Consider the following 20,099-nt stretch of genomic DNA (forward strand, 5'->3'; position numbering starts at 1 on the left):
TATGTGGGTGAAATCAGCATTAGGAATAAATGATGTCCGCTCGGTTTATTGTGCTGGCTAGCTCGCTCGCAACTGTGATTTCATTCCATCCTATTCCATTCCATAGTTGGTATTATGCTTTTTAAGCTCATTCGTCTCTAGCTCTGAGAAGGGCCCTTGTGGAAAGAAACACCTCATACTTCTCTTTCACTTGTCCTTGAAAGACGATCCATTCCCGCTCGACGCTCACCGGCAACGATGTTGCTCCGATGACTACCAAACGAGAAGTGAGCGGATTGTTCTTCTTCTTCTTTTTGGCTTTGAGAGACTTTATAATTTTCAATTCATTCGCCTCTAAAAGCGAATTATTTTCACGTGTGTTCTGTTTTATGGTGTTCCACACTATGATACAGCGGGCTTCTTCTTCTTCTTCGAGACAGGCTTGTGTAGTGAATGTGATGCAACATGTTTGCGTCCCTTTCGTTTTTGTATCGAGCCGTGTGTGTTTCTAAGTGTGTGAAATCTGCATCAGGATTGAATATAGTCCGCTCGTTTGATTTTTGAGACTGTGATATCAAATCGGGGATGGATTATTTATACCAAATAATTGAAAACGGGTAGAAACGAATGTATTGTTGCTCGTTATTGATGGTACGGGTAGAGTTAGCACACAAATCGGCAGAACAAATAAATGGGACAATGGGAATGCTTCCAGGTTTTCGTTAATTTTAACCATTTACAGATTATGGAATTGTAATGTATAGCATATCAAACAAATCTTAGAGAATTCACGATTCGATTGGTATGCAAATCGTCAAAATCTGTTCGCAGTAAAAATGGTTATTAACGTTAACTTTATTTCATAAAAACGTGACCTGTTTTCTGATTTGGCACCCTTAATGAAAGACGTATTTCTACGTCAAAACTAATCAAACAATTAATAACAGACAATTGTTCTATTATTTTGCGGGCCTAGTTGGTAGTGTTTTTCCAGTTCCAAAACAAACCTGAAGAGTCTCCGTTTATAAATAGAAGGTTACATGATAATTTTTTTTTCTTCTACTCTCTATCACGACAGACAAAGTGATCAACGAAATGGATACACCGAACCTAGATAGAAGCCCTTTATGTAAGCCCTGTCCTGAAAAAGTGACATTTTTTTATGTTCATTGTACTAGGATCAAATACTGCGAGAATTGATTCTCATACTCAAATCGTAGTTGAAATACGTAGTTGAAGAAAGCCTTTCAGGCTTTGTAACAGATGTGCATACATATGAGTTCGATTGCGGATTTCCAAATACATTAGTGTAAATATAAACATTCGGGATCGTACTATCAGTGGTTGTCCTACATTTCAACTCCACCTCGTAATCCGCCCCAAACTCACCTGAGTAAATGTCGTCCTATGTCGCCTCCGCGCCGGTGTCGGACAGGATGCAGTGGTGGGCGTGTGGCCGGCATGCTGAGGCAGGGACGAGATACCACTTCCTGGTGACGAGATGCTACCGGATACCGACGAAAGTCCACTGTTTGGTTCGGGTTTTAGTTTTTTAAAAGCACCTTCCGCTAAAGAGTGATGGTGAATGTTGTTTTTTTTGGGAGAAAAAAGAACAAGAAAATAATGCATTAGTATACAGGTGAACCTACAACTGAAGGAAATTTTAAACCCAGATGCAGGAAACGAGGAAATAGCAAGTAGAGATATGGAAAATATATATCCCTCATCAGTCGCTGAAGTGACAAATCGGAAACCGGTACCAGTCAAGTGCATTTTCAATTTGTAAACTCAGCAGGTCCTCGAGATGATGATTCACTTCACTTACTTCTCTCTACTCGGAGGGAAAAAATGACACACATCGGGGGATGAAATTTGACGACCGAGTAAGGGCTGTTTGTCTGCAACTGTAGCAGTGCTATTAATGATGGGTGTACCATATGGATAATAAATAATAAATAGGGTCCGCCGTGTGTTTGGGGTAATCGTATGTTTTAATGATGCTGCGATTTTGATAAGATTTCTTTGAAGTGATCTCCTCAGAGAATCAATTTAAATTTTTATCATGATCGTGTAAGCAATCGAGCTAGTTTTTATAATTTTTTTTGATTATCATCAAAACGACTATCCCTCTGAGTTTAAGACCATTTGAATTAGTATTGCTTTAAATTGCTCATTTCATCACGTGCAACCGTTTATCGCATTTTCCATCCTTCGATTAGTGACGTTGGGCATCGCACACGTACATCGCATTTCACTCCGGGTTGTCACACATAAATAAGTGTTTTCCTCTTCGGCTCCCAGAGCCTGTGAAATTATAAAAGCCTAAACACCCACGTACACACAACCGAGAACACACCCACATTGAGGCTGTCATCGGATGACATTAGCCTGGTAGCGTTTTGCTCGGGTATAACCGTGCAATCAATTGGTGGTATCCATTTAAATAATACTAATTATGAAATTAATTGTGATTAAACTGATAATTACATAGTAATAAGCTAAACCTAAATTCGGTGTGCTAGATGCCAACAAACGGTGGCATTGGGCTCATGAATGAGCTGTATGTGATATGTGCGTGTGTTAGGATCTGTGCATATAGCAAATCTCCATCAAATAGCACATACGCGTTGCCACCCCAAACACAATGGGATGGGTAATTGAAACTAATCCTGCTTTTTTTTCTCTATGACAACCACTTCGCGTAGGTCGGTGGTGGCAAATAAAAATGCTTATAAAAAGATAAAAGCTGCATATAAAGTTTGTTTGTCAATTCATAAAGTTGTTATCAAAAGCTTTTTAGCTCTTTAGTACTGTTTCTCCGTTAAGACTATAAAATGTACTGTCAGTCGCAAGGATCGAGTCAGCAGGGCTCATGATGGCGGGCTGGGTGAAACGGTTTTCGGGATAAAAGCCTGGCTTTGTTTTTGCTCTGCCACTCTTTAATGGAGTGAGAAGAGATAGAGAATGGGTCACAAAGTACTCCATCAGCAGCCACCAGATGGATGGATAAACGCACTTTCCCATTTAGCTGTTGATGCTTTTGTTGTTGTATTATATCCTTTCCATGAATTCGTGTCATCTTTGTATCGTTCCTTTTTCGTAGGGCTCGGCTTTCATGTCTGCAACCATTTTTGTGGCCAATCTGTGGTCGCGTTTACTTCGCATGGTATGTTTTTCTCGCGAACTAGCTTCCATAGTGGAGACCTAATGCATTTTTCGCGTGGCGTCAATATTGTGTTGTTGGGAATAGTAAAAAATGATAATATAGAAGGCACTAATTTGAATTTTTTCCAAAAAACGGGCAATTATTCGCTTCGAAATGCATCAAGCGCATTGGCGTTTCGTTGGATTTTTCATATACTGGAACACAATTAAAATTCTGGGGACCTCGTACTCAAGAAAATTCAACAGACAAAAATAATCCCCAACAATTTATTCTAAGTCGGATATTTTTGAAACTCTCAGGCAATAAGTAAACCCATATAGATATGTTTTCGCAAAGTTGGTTCACTCAACCTCCTCTCCTAGGCTGAATGCCCGCACCTTGGACTTGACGCTACGCATCAAATCTTGTGCAACACTTGCGCCATCTTTCTTACACACTTTCATCAACTCTTTCTTAAAATACTGGTAGTTTTTATAGACATTCCCTGTTTTCAGGAGTTTGCTCTTCATGATCGCCCACAAATTTTCTATTGAGCGAAGTTCTGGCGAGTTTGACGGATTTGCACATTTTTGTGCAAATCCGGCAAATTTGTTGCCTTCGGCACAAAAACAGTTTCGCGTAAGGGTATGAAAACAAAGTGTCGCATTAGTGAGGCTGGAGGAAGGGCAGCAAGCCTTTCTGGAGGCATTCTTCTTCATATATTTGGCCGTAGATGATGCCGATCGTTATGTTATGCACGGCTTGCTGAATTTGCCGCACCCACAGATCGCCTGCTACACTACACTTTTTGGCAAATTTGTCGACTTTCCGGAATTTCTCCGGAACATCCAAGCAGGACATTCGACGAAAGGCCAGGCCAGAGATCTGTTTGGCGTCCACTTTTGTATTCGTTTCGTCGTCCATCACGACGCATTTTCTCTGTTTTTTCCACCTCCTCATCATTTCCTATCCGTTCTTTGACTCTTCTTTGGTCTCCTGAAATTTGCGCTTCATCGTGACTCAGTAGGTTTCGATCGGACGGGGTTCAGTGCAGTTTGGTGGGTTCATGTCTTTTGGCAAAAAATCTACAGAACTAGTCGCATACCGCTTGTTCGGACGTGTTGTATGAAAACGTTTTTTTGGCAATCTGCTTTGAAGCAACAGATCAAACTGGAAATGTATTATTTAATTATTTGATTTATACATCAGTTATTTTATTATTTAAAACAATTTTAGTGTTCTTCACCTTCCGAAAAAAAGTCCCCCTTCTGTTCCAAATTTCAGTTCAGTGCCGTGAACATTCTAGCAGCCGATTCAAATTTGAATTTTAGCTTAGCGAACAAGCAAACGCCTCTTCTTTCAAAACACACGGTCTTTCAAACTTTTCTTGAACTTCCTAATAGCTGTCAGCAACTTTCTTTCTTCAATTTCTACAATTTCCTCTTTTACAACTTTCCAACGGCTCTTTGTTTTAATCTCAGCTTTCTTCTCCACAGTGAATGTTTGTTTTTAATTTTCCTCTTTCTCTCTTTGACATTTCTTACTCCGTTTACTCCTCATCGGCCAAAGTCTACAGTGATGCGGCAGGAACAACACCAGTGTGGCCAGAACACAACTCCTGCAGGGGTTTTGTAGTAGTGGAATGAATCCAAATCGGGTTAAAACAAACGGGCTTTGTCTCAGGACGGCTAAAGGCGTTTTTGGAGGCATTCGACTCTGTAGATCACCCTTTTACGGCGCCTTTGGTCACGAATGGTTCACTCCGTTTATAAAAAGTGCATATGGCCTGCCAAATCAGGTACTTCAAAGCGAATTTCAACTGTTTCTACCGTTTGAAAGGGTCATCCGTGATGTATATTTATGAACAAAATCCTTTCGCGAACTTCAGTGCACTTGTGGTTTCGCCGATTCCGTTTAGTTATTTTTAATGTTAAAAGTGCAGCTCTCACAGGTACTCCCAAACTGGCCTTGGCAGAAAAAGTTATCATCTTAAGTAGAAAAGATGCCTTTCCTCGTGTTAAAGGATAAAATGCCAGGAATATGTGACATGTCACTTGTTGGGTCTTGCTGCCTGTTGAAGCTTGCCCCGCCCATGGTATTAATTGAGAACAAAAAAAAAAAAGGAGAAAACACACATTTATAGAAAAAATAGCTAAATAGGGTCCTTCGCATAAAATTAAAATCATATACCTATTTCCTAAACTACATTTCGATAAATAAAACCTAAAATAAAATTTAAACGACAGATTAAAAAATAGCTATTTAAGGGTTAAAAGAAAGACGGCACATAGTCATACACAACACGAATTAGGGACTATATACAGCACAAACTACATTACACGACACATTAAAACATCGCTGCGGTTGGCAGTGTTGAAGGCGATGAAAACCAACCCGGATTTAGCGGGTCGTAGAGGTTCCGGTTGGAGCGAGTCGAGACTTGTCCGAGCCACGCTTTAGAGACTAGACGTGTTCTCGATTGGAGCGAATAATATAATATCAAGTTAAATTGGAACGAAAAGACATTCTTTTACGAAGTCGAAGAAGGAGTCACCTTCCGTACAAAACCCATCCAGCGGGTTGTAGCGGTCGCGCAGTAACGTGAAGTGAACTAGAAGATCGGTGATTACCGTCATATAACCAGAGCGCGGTGTGGCGTGTGGTGTGGCCGAGGATCAGTACCGACACCCTGAACGACAAATGAGAGGATAATGCGGCAACGAATCTCCGCCAAACAGGAAAACCATCGCAGGACCGAGGGAGTATCAGCGGCGGTCAGAATCTACGCCGAAAGTGGAGTCAACGCAGAAACGGGGGAGTATCAGCGGCGGGCCCTGACGCGACACAATACACACCTGTGAGTATTCGTAAATCTCAGTAGGAGTTAGGGAATTAGGGCAGACAATAAATAGAATAAAATCCGGCTCTTTAGGAATCTATAACGTGGTGTTTTCCCTTTTCCGAGAAACCTAATTTGTCTGGAATTTAGCCGACCCTGGGAAGGAAAAGAAGGAGTACATGCGGGCAGCTGGGCGTAGCAAGCCCTTTGTTACAAATAAGAGCATCTTTTTTGAAAGTGTAAAACCTTCTATTCTCTCAGACTGATGGTCATCTTGGGATTCTACAAAATAAAAACTAAGCGATGCCACCAAGCAGAGATTTAGGTTAAAAGGCTGTCCCACACGATCACGCTTCCCACATAACAACTGGTGCTGTTATGCTAATGCACGAGAATATTACACCAGATTATGAAATCTGGTTGGGTCTTAAAAGTCGGAAAGTGTTTTCTGAGAGTAAGGCATAAATAATGTGAACCTTTAACCATTTCTCAACGGGTGCTATACATACGGCAGTCACTTGGTGCATCACAGAGGCTGACGTCGTCTAAAGGGTTAATGTGTGCTCATTACTCTTACTCGAAAATGAAATTTAATATTAAAAACTTTTATATCTCAAAACACACTCTTGATTTGTGCCACATATTTTATATGGTCGGTGTTCAGACAGATCGGACTAAGTAACGTAATTATGATTTTGAGTAAATTGAACTCAAAGTTTGAAGCTGTGTATTTTTTTCCATAAACGTTCATTTATCAGACTCAATTACTTATCATCTAATGTTCACAAAGTCAAATTTTTCCTTAAAATTAAACTTATTTGCTATATAATTTAGACAATCTATTTAATAATAACTAAATTTAATACAGGTCGGACTCGAAAATATAGAATTCGAAAAAAATAATTTTTTTTGTATTTCAAATATGACTTATTTCAAGAGAACATGAAATGGGTTAATGTTAAAGTGAAAGTTAATTGGCTATTACGAGTATAATGAAGTAAAAATAGTGATTTTGGTAGATTTTAGTTGAAGATTCACCAGGTATTGTTTCAAATGATATTGCTGCGAAATTAAAAAAGATGGAAGTTGTGTGTCAAACAACAAATTGTAGAGCGGTTAGATAGCTTCAATTTGGTTGATAGAAATATTCATGTTTTCCATGGTTTTTTGGATAAAATTAAGAGTAACACATCAAAAACCATAAACTTTGAAGTTTATCACTTCTAAAATGTTACTTAAATCCACTAATTTCGAAGTTTCACAACTGTATCCTGTATAAAATGTTCTTATCTTTCAAATGGAAGCAACATTATTTTCCTAGGTAGCGTAATTTTTTAACTAGAGACAGTTTAAGGGAAACGGGGCCCGAAACAGAGAAAAATGTGCAATAACTCTGTCATTGTTAGAAATCGAAATATCACCTCCTGAAATAATAGGTATTTCTTTATATATTTTTTTTTTATATAAATCGTTTATTTTTACAGGCTCAGTTACATTAGTTTAAACTATGCATAAATAATTTTCCTAACACTATGGTTAGTAAGGTGGAAAACCGATTACTCGCGGTTTACTCGAGTTTAGAGGGTGACATATTCTTTCAGGAAAGGGATGGGATATAAGGGAATTGTTACAATGTTGATGACCACACTCGATTCTTAAATTTATTCGTATATCTATTGTATATTTACATTTCAACTTATTTTACTGTTTATACCAAGGGGGCCAATCGCTCGCAATGGATGAAAAGGAGGGTATAAGGACATAGGTACAATCACACACGAAGATCGATAGCTTTAAGGAAAACATATATTTGGGTCATGTAATCAAGGTCTAACCGAGCCAACACATCTCTCACCGGCACATTGGGCTGTCTTCCTCGGGCCCGAAGGGAGTTTTCTAAATTCGATCTGGCGACAAGATACACCTCGCGCGACCAAACAACATGCTCGATGTCATGATAACCTTGACCACATACGCAGAGATTGTTGCTGGCAAGATTGAAACGAAAGAGAAGCGCATCTAACGAACAGTGATTGGACATGAGTCGGGAGAAGGTGCGAATAAAGTCCCGACTCAAGTCCAGACTTTTGAACCATGGATTGAGGCTAACCTTAGGGATATTCGAGTGGAGCCACCGGCCCAATTCATCTTCGTTCCATTTGCGTTGCCAGTTAACTATGGTATTTTTGCGGACTAAAGAATAAAATTCATTGAAGGCGATTGACGCTGATAAATATCGCCTTCAATTGCATCTACCTTTGCTAATGAGTCAGCCCTCTCATTACCCGGAATTGAGCAATGTGAAGGGACCCAGACAAAGGTCATAACAGCGTCTGGATAAAGCACTCAAAATTTCTCGTATTCTCTCAAGGAAGTACGGCGAGTGCTTTTCCGGCCTCACTGAACGGATAGCTTCGACAGAGCTAAGACTATCCGTTACAATGTAATAGTGTTCAACAGGTCGTGAGGCGACGCTGTCCAGCGCCCAGTATATCGCTGCCAATTCAGCAATATACACTGAGCAAGGATTCTGAAGACTGTGGGAGGTGCTAAAAATTTCGTTGAACACTCCAAATCCTGTGGACTCGTATATAGTGGACCCATCAGTAAAGTACATATTATCACAATTGATACCCCCATACTTTTCATTGAAGATCGTTGGAGCGATCCTCGATCGTTGATAATCTGAATATCCATGGATATCCTGCTTCATGGACAGATCAAAATGCACAGAGGAATTGATGTAGTCAGGAAAACAAACACGGTTGGGAATATACGAAGAAGGATCAACCTGCATGGAGATGAATTCATGATATGAACTCATGAATCCGGAGTGAAAATTTAGCTCGATCAGCTGCTCAAAATTTCCGATCACCAATGGGTTCATAACCTTACACCGGATGAAGAACCGAAGAGATAATAATTTGAAGCGATCTTTTAGTGGGAGTACGCCTGCCAAAACCTCGAGACTCATGGTATGCGTTGAGGGCATACATCCCAACGCAATACGGAGACAAAGATACTGAATTCGTTCGAGTTTAATGAGGTGTGTTTTGGCAGCTGATTGAAAACAGAAACTGCCATACTCCATCACTGAGAGAATTGTTGTTCGATACAACATTATAAGATCTTCGGGATGGGCTCCCCACCAGGTGCCGGTAATTGTACGGAGAAAGTTTATTCTTTGTTGACATTTTTTACTCAGATACCTAATATGGGCCCCTCAAGTACATTTGGAGTCGAACCAGACCCCAAGATACTTGAATGACATAGCATGAATGATCGGTTTACCCAAAAGTTGAAGCTTTGGTTTTGCTGGCTTATGCTTCCTAGAAAAAACCACCATCTCTGTTTTCTCCGTGGAGAATTCGATCCCTAGCCCAATGGCCCAGGTTGAAAAATTGTTCAACGTATCTTGTAAGGGTTCTTGCAGGTCGGATTCGTTTGATCCTACGACAGACACCACTCCATCATCTGCAAGTTGTCTTAGGCTGCAATTTTGTGTAAGGCAATTGTCGATGTCGCTTACATAGAAGTTGTACAAAAGGGGGCTTAAACATGAGCCCTGGGGGAGGTCCATGTAAGAGACCCGACTTACTGCCGAATCTCCGTGAGAAAAGTTCAAATGTTTCTCACAAAGCAAGTAATATAACATATTATTCAATAGAGGCGGCAGACCCCGAGAGTGTAATTTGTCTGACAAAACCTCTATTGAAACAGAATCAAAGGCCCCCTTTATGTCCAAGAATACTGAAGCCATTTGTTTTTTTTCGGCGTAAGCCATTTGAATTTCTGAAGAAAGCAACGCAAGACAATCATTCGTCCCCTTGCCCCTGCGGAACCCATATTGTGTATCTGAGAGTAAGGCATTCGTTTCAACCCAACGATCAAGGCGAAACAAGATCATTTTCTCCAACAATTTCCGTATACAAGACAGCATTGCTATTGGGCGGTACGAATTGAAGTCGGACGCGGGTTTTCCGGGTTTTTGAATAGCTATAACTCGTACTTGTCTCCAATCATCTGGAACAATATTATGCTCCAGAAACCGATTGAATAAGTTCAACAAGCGATGTTTCGCCACATCAGGGAGATTTTTCAGCAAGTTGAACTTAATTCTATCCGATCCCGGAGCAGAATTGTTACATGAAAGGAGAGCAAGAGAGAATTCTACCATCGAAAACTCGGAATCAAGATCGCACCTATCTTGTGGTATATCTCGAACAATTCTTTGCACGGGAGCGAAATCGGGACAAACCTTTCGCGCAAAAGTAAAAATTCATCGATGTGAATGTTCCTCGCTTTCATTCGATGAAGAGCGATTTCTCATGTTTCGAGCCACTTTCCATAATTTTTTCATTGACGTTTCTCGTGACAAACCTCCCACGAAATTTCGCCAATAAGCACGTTTTTTACCTTTGATCAAATTTTTAAATTGATTTTCAAGGTCTAAATACGTTTGAAAATTGTCAATGGTTCCTCGTTTCCGAAAAGCTTTAAATGCATTCGATTTTTCTACATAAAGCTTTGAACATTGGCTATCCCACCATGGATTGGGAGGCCTTCGGTGAATGGTGGAACCTGGGATGGGTTTCGTTTGAGCGCGAACCGCGCTGTCATGGATCAAACGAGAAAGGAAGTTATACTCCTCCAATGGAGGTAAACCATCTCTGGAATTGATGGCTAGAGTAATCGCGTCCGCATATTTTTTCCAGTCAATGTGTCTTGTGAGGTTATATGCCATGTTTATAGATTCAGAAGAATTCGACCCAATGGTGATGGAAATTTTGATTGGCAGGTGATCACTACCGTTGGGATCCTGGATTACATTCCACTTGCAATCTAACGATAGTGAATTCGAGCAAAGCGAGAGGTCAAGAGCACTTGGGTTAGCAGGAGGTTTAGGCACACGTGTTGTTTCCCCAGTGTTCAAAACGGTCATATTGAAGCTGTTACAAAGGTCATATATCAACAATGAACGATTGTCATCGTACGGTTCCCCCCAGGCAGTTCCATGAGAGTTGAAGTCTCCCAAGATCAATCGTGGCTCAGGAAGGAGTGAGCACATGTCAATAAGTTGCTTGCGGCTAACTGTAGCTCTCGGAGGCAAATACAAGCTGACAATACAGAGGTCTTTGCCTCTGATGTTTGCATGACAAGCAACAGCTTCGATCCCTCCAATAGGTGGAAGGTCATTTCGAAAAAATGAGTGGCACTTATTGATCCCCAATAGCACCCCTCCGTATCTGTCATCACGGTCCAAGCGTATAATATTAAAATCGTGGAAAGAGAGATCATCTCGCGAAGAAAGCCAAGTTTCGGACAGAGCAAAAACATCACAATTGAAGTTATGAATTAAAAATTTGAATGTATTCAATTTAGGGATAAGACTACGACAATTCCACTGTAAAACAGTGATATCTCCGACCTCTCTATTTAAATTAGACATCAAGAGAGATGATCATTGCAAGGAGGGGCCATGTTTGCATCAATTGCTGCAAAATTGTCTTTAGTACTGGAAGCATTGAGATGACAATGGTTCTGATGGAATCGGAAACATTAAAACACGTGAAGATTTGATCCACAAGGTCAGTCAACTTTATAAATCCCGATTGGGAAGTTGAGCTGGACGCAAGAAAAGGGACAGTTGGGGTTTTTGATGTCCCCTCGAGTGCTGGGTCGTTCGAAGGTGAACTATTCCCACGGAAGCCAGGAGGAACCTGATTTTGCTTGTCCGCTGCACTCGATATTTTAGGCAAGCTAACATGGGGTACCACCGATGGGACTTGTCGTTGAACTTTGGGAATGGACACATTTTTGCGCCGGGAATTCCCTTTGAAAATAAACGGTGTGCCCTCGTTAGCTGTATCCGCTTCCAATTCGTCAACTGGCAGTGAAGCAAAGACATTGTTTGTTGGTAATGGTTGTTGTTGAGCCAGTGGGGAAGCGCCCTTTAAAATATCCGCGAAAGTGCGTTTCGAGCGTTCCTTCAAAGAGCGCTTTTGTTTATCCCAGCGACTCTTGTAAGTTTCACAAGCTGAGAGCACGTGTGGGGATCCCCCGCAATATGGACACTTATGCTCAGTCGCACTGCAGGATTTCCCCTCATCCGCAAGTGGCACAGCGCTCCTTGTTGGCGCAATAAGTTGCTGTATGACCAACTGATTTGCATTTGTTGCAAGTCATGGGCTTTGGCACGAAGAGTCGCACTGGCAGCCTCAATTTGTCCACCATAACGTAGTCAGGGAGGGCGGCACCAGCAAAAGTGACTCGAAACGAGTCGTACGGCGTAAATTTCTTTTCTACTCCTTCCTGGGTAACTTTTCAAAGTTGGCGACATTCCAAGATTTTGACTTCCATCGAAGGAAGCCTCTTGAACCTGCCAACTCCCATACTTTGTATAGTTTTGCACGTCAGACTCGTTTCAGATATAACGCCCCCAATTTCTACGTTATGGGAGGGAATAAAAACTCGATATTCGAGAATGAAATGCTTATCAGCAACAATATCGTTCGCGTCCTTTCGGTTAGTCACGACAACTCGCAGTTTGTTCGGTCCTACTTTGCAAATTTCGGAAACAGAGGTGTATCTTTTCAGATCTGTCATAATCTGTACGACCCTCAAGGCTTTACCATTAGGTTTGGGCCGGAAAAAACAACCCAAGGACCAGCGCCAGGCGCATCGTCCGGATAAACCCTGACACGGGGAGCGGATACAACAGGAGAGGAATTCGAGGACAAGGTTTGAGTGGGGACAGTAACATCAGAGGGGGGAAGAGATGTCGATGATTGGGTGGAAGTATTGGAGGAATCAGGGGAAAGGTTTGCAATCTTTTTTTTGGAGGGGGGCTTGGTAGTGTGAGTTGACTCGTCCCCTTATTTCTTTATATAAGAAAGATATTTTATGACTTTAAGGGGATGAATCAAAAATTAAATTTTTCTTCAATTATCAAAAAACCAAAAACAGGATATAACAAATAAATGAATTTTTTTTAATCGATTATATACAGAATTCGATTATATACGGTAAATGAATTTGGTTTGTCCAGTCGAAAATATGATCATAGTTTGTCCACTTTCTTGAATGCTCTATTCAGGACACGTTTGTCAAATCAGGTATTCGAATGTTTCAAAACATATAAATAAAATTGTAATTTTCATGATTTACAGTAGTATTATAGTATATTTCTACGGAATCACATGTTTTAAAGGATTATAAAATACACCATCTATTGGTGTCAATGCGCCCCTCATTCGAGCTAACTTTTAATCGATCACCAGATAATTATTTGACACGTATTCAGACCTTTTCTGAATTATAACACTTACAAATATTGTTAACATCATGCTTGCACACCATTTGTATCAGATTTACATAGCTAAACGATTAAATTAACGCATTTTGATGAACTCAATTCTGATCATGAGTTGTCCAATTCAATAATATTGTTTTGTCCACATGGCAACCGCTTGGCGCGCTGTAGTTTGTTTATTGTGTCCTTCGCGTATAGCAGAAATTATGTTTCTGTGTTTTAAAATGCCCAATAAAATGCAATATTCTGAAAAAAGTCTAAAATATGAGTGGATGAATATGATGACAGTAAACTCAAGCAATGACAAATGCAACATCTACTTGAGAATTCGAATGTTTTCATTCAAAAATTGTGATTTCTAAAGCCGGACAAACCATGATCATTTTTTGGACAAACTATCAGAGGTGGTCAAACCATGATCATAATTCCTATTTGAGGAGAATCGTTAAAAAACATGAAAATTTGAATAATTTCAACGCCTTAAGGTAGTATTAGCATGTTATTTTCATGAAAAAAAAAATCGATTTGCATCTACTAGTTGCGTAAAAACACCTCAAATTGGACAAACCAAGATCATTTACCCTACAGTGAAAACAAATCGGAGACTTTATATAGTCCAGTCCGTCCTGTACTAAACTGATTGGACAGGACTTGGATGGAGCGAGTGAAGTAGTTTGGATTTTGAAGCTTGTAATATTTGTAAGCAAACAGTATCGAATCATCATCGATACTTCGTTTTTCACTAAGTTCTCCGTTCAGTCCGGCTGCAGCGATGAAATGGGATTGAGAGATAAGAGCATAGTATTGAGACGAGCGAGAAAGCGAGAAAGTTCCACACCCGATTTGCAATCGGAACTAAATGACTTTCCGAGCGGGCGCCAGTTTATATACAAATTTGTGCGATTTCAGCGTATTTTCAAAGCCAGCTATTAAAACAAATTTTCGTGTCAAAATTTAACAAGCGTATAACTCTTGCACATATTGTCTTCAGAATGAAGTGATTGTCACAGCACTCCGTTCATTCGACAAAGAGGTATTAACGTTCAAAACCTTGCACTACAAGCGTCAAGCTCTCGTTTTCGAAACTCTGAACTTACATCCTGGTAGAGAAATGAAAGATGTATTCCTACGTCAAAATATTATGATTACGCCTGCATTGCCATAGTTCGCAAAGCAGCCATTGTGTTATGACAAAGCAGTGAGAGCGTAAGTGATAGTGATCGAGTGAAAAATTCGCTAGCGTCCACAGCTCGAGGGGAAACAGAAAATATAAAACGAGCAGTAACGGGTGTTAAATAAAAAATTAGAATTTTTTCAACACCTTTCAGTAACTCAAATAAAGAGCGTAAAAATTTCTTTCTCCAAGAAAATTGCTCTTTGGGCTCCCTAGAAACAGTAGGACTGTTTGGTTTTGCTAGTTTGAATTTAGTCAAAGCAAAGATGGCGTCGAAACAGCACGTGCTCCGCGAACGCATTGTACGGTTCTACGAAATGCATTTCCAGCAAGGAAAAAAGTTCACGGTGGCACATTTTAAGGAAGAAAATGTACCTGTCTATCGTATCCTGGGTTCCCTGAACGTAGAGCGGAAGGTCGGAAGTAGTCGTCCGATGACGATAATGACGAAGCAGAGGAAGACATCGTTAAAGAAGCTGTTTGACAACAAGGACGCAACCAGCCTGCGTGACGCCGGTCGGAAATATGGCTGCTCCCACGTATTGATCCATCGGACCCTCAAGATGGAAGGAATCGTCTGCAGGAAGAAGACGAGGTCGCCGGAGTACACGGAGGAGCAGATTGAGACGGTTAAATCACAGTTTCGGTGGATGACCAAAAAATACCGCGGGACGTCGTTCTGGACGACGAAAGCTATTTTCCGCTGTCCAAAACGCATATTCCAGGAAATGATAATTACTACTCCAGCGACAAGTCATCCACACCGCCTGAAGTGAAATACAAGTGCAAGCACAAGTTTGAAAAAAAGGTTATGCATCACGCGAATGGGCGTCTTCCCATTACGCCAAGAGGACGCTGGCGTATCTTGAGGAGAAAAAGATACCGTTCGTGCCGAAAGATCGTAACCCAACAAAACTTGCCTCAGTGCCCTAGTGTATAAAAACAATTGGAGGGCCAAGGACACGAAGCAACTGACTACAAGAATCCGGAATTGTATCCGGAAAATGAACGTAAGTGCCGTACAACGTTCTTGTGAGAGCATCGCGACAAAGTTGCGTCGAACAGCAGACCACGGCCCTTACTCAAACATTCACTGACATTTTTTGGAAGAAAATAAATTATGTTATTAATAAAAAAACTCTGAAATCTATGAAAAAAAATAATTTATATGTGATTGGAAAAGTTCTCATTTTTTATTTAACACCCGTTATATGCGATGTTTGCTGTTTCGGGTACAAAAAAAGAATGAAAATTTTCCTCAGAGGGTATGCAATATTTATACGCTAGTGAGAGCATATATTCCCTTTCGTTTTTTCTGTTCTCGCGGCTGCATAAGTTGCCCGTAATTGACAACGCGGTTGGGCAAGCACACAACTGGACAGAACAAATGTATGGGAAAATGGGAATGCTTCCAATTTACATCAATTTAAACCATATACAGGCTCTGGGATTGTAACGTATGACATATCAAACAAATCTTAGAGAATTTCCGATTCGTTTAGTATATAAATCGTCCAAATCCGTTCGCAGCAAAAATAGTCATTAACATTTGTATTTAATTTCTCTACGAGACAAATTTTGCTCTAAATCTAGTACATCGAAAATATGAACTTGAAAAATATACATAATATTAGAACCATTTCGATTTGAGTTCGAATTATCTAAAAAATAGTAAAATATTATAGTAAAATAGTCATTAACGTTAACTTTATTTCATAAAAACGAGACCTGGAGTGGAATTGCGCATTTCGAAATGAGTTACTCGTTCCGAAATGCGCAATGCCGCTAAAATTTTTGGGTTCGTAAACAAAGCTGGTCAAAGGCATGTCAAAATGGTCGAAACTAACAAAAATCACTCGTTTCGAAATGCGCAATGTTGGAAGAACGTCTTTCAGCAAATGAGTGATATTCGTGCATTCGAAACACCATCCCGTTCAGAAAAAGCGGAAAGAACCACAATTCGGTCTCTGCTTAGTACAGTGAATCATGGACATTTTTTTATTTTTCAAGAAAAACGTATTTCAACCACATACGAAATAAGGTGATTTAAAAAAAAAAGAACTTGCAGTCAATAAAAGACCACGGACCACTCTGTCTGAACAAGATATAATAATATTTTCGATCAACTTTGTGTTTCAATATGAGTTACTTTTCCGTGTTCATTGAAGGACGAAGGGCAGAATTTTCCGATGCGGATAAATCCAATATTACATTTGAAATTCCTTCCATTTTTTGGTTGTCAGCGTGGCTTCTCTCCAGCCGCTATGGTTTCACTTGGTCCACTTTGACTGCACACTATTTTTGTTGATCTGTGGGATCTGATATAAGAATAATGGAGGTTAAGAAATTCTTGATTGTTTGCTACTATTAAATCTTTTTTTACGCAGAGCAAATTTTCTGGATTTGTTAGTTCAGAAAGGTATTTTAGGGCCTGTAATAGGGTTCATTAAAATGTGAGATACCGGGACTGGGACTAACTGTCCCCCGAAGTTCTCTTTATGATTTTAATCCAAAAAAGGTTATTGCGAAAAATCATGGTGAACGTGTTTTTTCGGTCACCCTGCACACAATACAATTGGATACACACCACAAACAAGATCAGAAAGAACATTGCACACACATACGATTCGTCTTCTCCCACGCAACGTTAATGCGAACTATTAATTATGTAAATAAGATAATTATAGATAAACGTGGGCATCATTAACGTAATTAATTACTTCTTCGTCCTTTCGCGTCACTTTTTGGCCCATCATTGGCGTCGCTCTGGGTTCCTCTCGAAACCAACAACGCTTATTAATACATTATTTATTTTCCCAATTATGATAATCATCTGGCTGACTGCGACACTTTCATTCCATGTCCGTTCGAAGGGAAAGAGTGAAAGTCGACCGAGGTCATGCATAGTGGCCCCAAAAGGTGGAAACAGTCCGAAATTATTCTCTCAGTTTATCGGGTATCCTTCAAGCACTTTCTCCGCCACTTTTTGCATATAATTATCCATCGGTTGAAAATTATGAAAAGGAATTTTCCTCTTCGACACGCAGCAAATCCTTCGCACCTGGACCCCAAAACGGACGACGATTTAAAGTGTGACGTTTGAGCTAATTTAAATAGGTACTACTAAATTATTCATGTGCGCAGCATAAAATTACGGCTGCTTTACATAAATAATCTGGAGAGCGCTTTTCGTCTCGCATTGGAAATTGCAACGCACAATTATGTGCATATCTGCCGGGCGGATATCCTCCGGTTTGGCCACTGGCAATTGGCTGACGACCTGGTTCCATGTCCATGCCCTGACGTCATCCAGAGCGGATGTGGACGTGTGGCGGAAGTCCTTTCCAAGTCTCATTACGGATCCGGACGTCACTGTCACCATCATCATCATCATCATCGGTCATAGGTGCCAGCGGCATCAGGTGCATGATTATCCGACCGAGCCGGCCAATGAGAGAGCGTGGAAAGGTGTCGAATGTGGAAGGATGCGAAAAATATGACAAGCGTTTTCCACCTAGCGTCGAAACACAAAGTTCGCAATCGTCGTGATGTACACGTAACAGACATTGCAATATAATTTATTCAATTCCATCATGAAATTATACCATTAGCATGCAGTAGCGGTAGTAGTGCTCTGCTGGGTTGTTTCAGGCTACCTCATTAGGATGTGCTGTTCGTGTTTAATGGGAGCAGCATCACAAAATTGCTGAAAATGTTTAATAGATGCTGCAACACAACATGAATTTTGTTTCTACATAGAATATCAATCTTGCAACACACTTGCTTCTGGACGAGCGATCCGGATCCGGAATCCACCCCTCGCTGAAATCCGACCGCAGTGACAATGTCAAGTATGAAAGCGGAGGGGAAAGATCGTATAAGTACATAAAGCAAACAGATGGCAGATTTGTCGCATTTGATGGTAATACTACACTTTAAAAACAATTACAGTGTAATCAACATGAGAGGCGCTTTCCCCTTCCTGTGTGTGATGGTAATCGGATTGGCAAATGAGAGGTTATTTGAAGGAATCTAGCGGGCGGAACATCGGAACAGGTTTGTGTCGTGTTATCTTGGGTATAATTTTCAGCGGGAGATAAACCCGAATGCATTAAGAGCAATGGCATGGTTCTAGAACGTGGTATATTCCGATATGATATTCATTTTTGGAGCAAATTTAGTACTATCGGTGTGTGGCAAGTATGCTAAAATCGCAAAACCGATGTAAATTTCCAAAGTACAACGAGTAAGATGTACAGATGTAGAAATAACAACCAAATTTTAGTTGTTTTTCAGATATAACTGTCTAGTGATGGAGATGATTGTTGTCTTATAGTAAAACAAATGCAACTTCGAGCAACTGTTACCTTTCAATCCGCCAAAACATTTGTTAGCATACTTCCCACGTTGGTCACAGCAGAAATGTGTCATCCGTGACAGCTCCTTCAATGTAATCATTATCTTTTGTCGCCTTTTTTCGAGTCCTTTTTGCACGCTGATTACAATGCAATTGAACCACTGTGACAAAGATGTCAATAAAGCACTCGAGCGAAGAGGGGCGAACGAATCGAACGGAAATACGTACACGAAAACACCAGGAAAGGTCGAAAACACGAGTAAAGTAAACACACAGGAAGGGTGGTGGTGGCTGCCGACTGGAAGAGGAAGTCCATCAAGTTCAAATCAACTAATAGGGATGAGATTATAGAGCAATCAAAAGGTGTTGGCATATTTTATACTCGGGAGGACGAGTGAATGAGAGTCGTCCGGGTTGCACTTTGTTATTATTATTATGTACCCTCGACAATAATGAGCCCTGCGGGTTCCCTCTGTTCGCACATTTGTCTTGGCCATATGGTAGGTGTAGAATTATTGTGGACACGGCTGCTGACAAGGGTATGTTTGGTTTATTGTGTGCACTGTTTCGTGTTGTGGGTGATGCTCGAAGAATAGTCGCATTTGAGATTCGGAAATATTTCATCTGTAACAAATTCATGAATTCTTTTTAATTTTTTTTGAAATTATTCCACTACGTGGTCATTACATAAACAGGTAGTTGGCTAACCGTAGAAATGGTTCAATATTCAACACACCAATTTTTTGAAAAAATAAACTGTTTTTGATTGTTTTCTGTTTTTTTTATGCAGGTGGAAGAAAACATTTTACACCTTGTGCTTTTAAATATTTTATCGAAAAGGCTACACTTCTATATAATAGACAAACAAGATTGTGTCGTTTTCAAAGACGGTGGCTGAACTGTGCGCAAGCGGTTCGCTAAGCTTGGCTTTGGTGGTTTAAGATCAAAAACTCTCGGGCAGACCTTTCGCCACTGATTATTACCAAATCGAGACACCGATCAAGAAACTCTTTCGCTATATGATACGTAGATTAGCAGAGTTACTCAAAAATACTTCAATCCGTTTGTTTATCATCGAATGTTATCGATTATTATCATAGAATGAAACGGAATTTTATAATAAACTTTTTAGCATTGATCTTTGGAAGCTCCTAAAAATGCCGATTGTTTGTGAGGTTTCCATAGAAGTATCTGAAAATCTATCAATTGATTCAATCGTCTTTCTCCGAGCGAACAATACATAAGCTGATGATGTGCCGCAAACGGTTCCCGTAGTGTTCACAATTTGGAATA

General features: G+C 40.3%; 1 protein-coding gene across 2 annotated transcripts in view; it reads right to left on the reverse strand.

Moving 5' to 3' along the window:
• LOC129779736 (homeobox protein unc-42) overlaps positions 1-20,099 on the reverse strand; it is a 92,117-nt gene that overhangs the window by 53,699 nt on the left and 18,319 nt on the right. For both annotated transcript variants that reach the window (XM_055787389.1, XM_055787387.1), the window contains one exon: positions 1,369-1,547. In XM_055787389.1, the coding sequence (XP_055643364.1) occupies positions 1,369-1,547 (179 nt within the window). The remainder of the gene's footprint in view (positions 1-1,368; positions 1,548-20,099) is intronic.

The sequence above is a fragment of the Toxorhynchites rutilus genome, chromosome 3 (genome assembly GCF_029784135.1).
Source record: "Toxorhynchites rutilus septentrionalis strain SRP chromosome 3, ASM2978413v1, whole genome shotgun sequence".
NCBI lineage: Eukaryota > Metazoa > Arthropoda > Insecta > Diptera > Culicidae > Toxorhynchites > Toxorhynchites rutilus.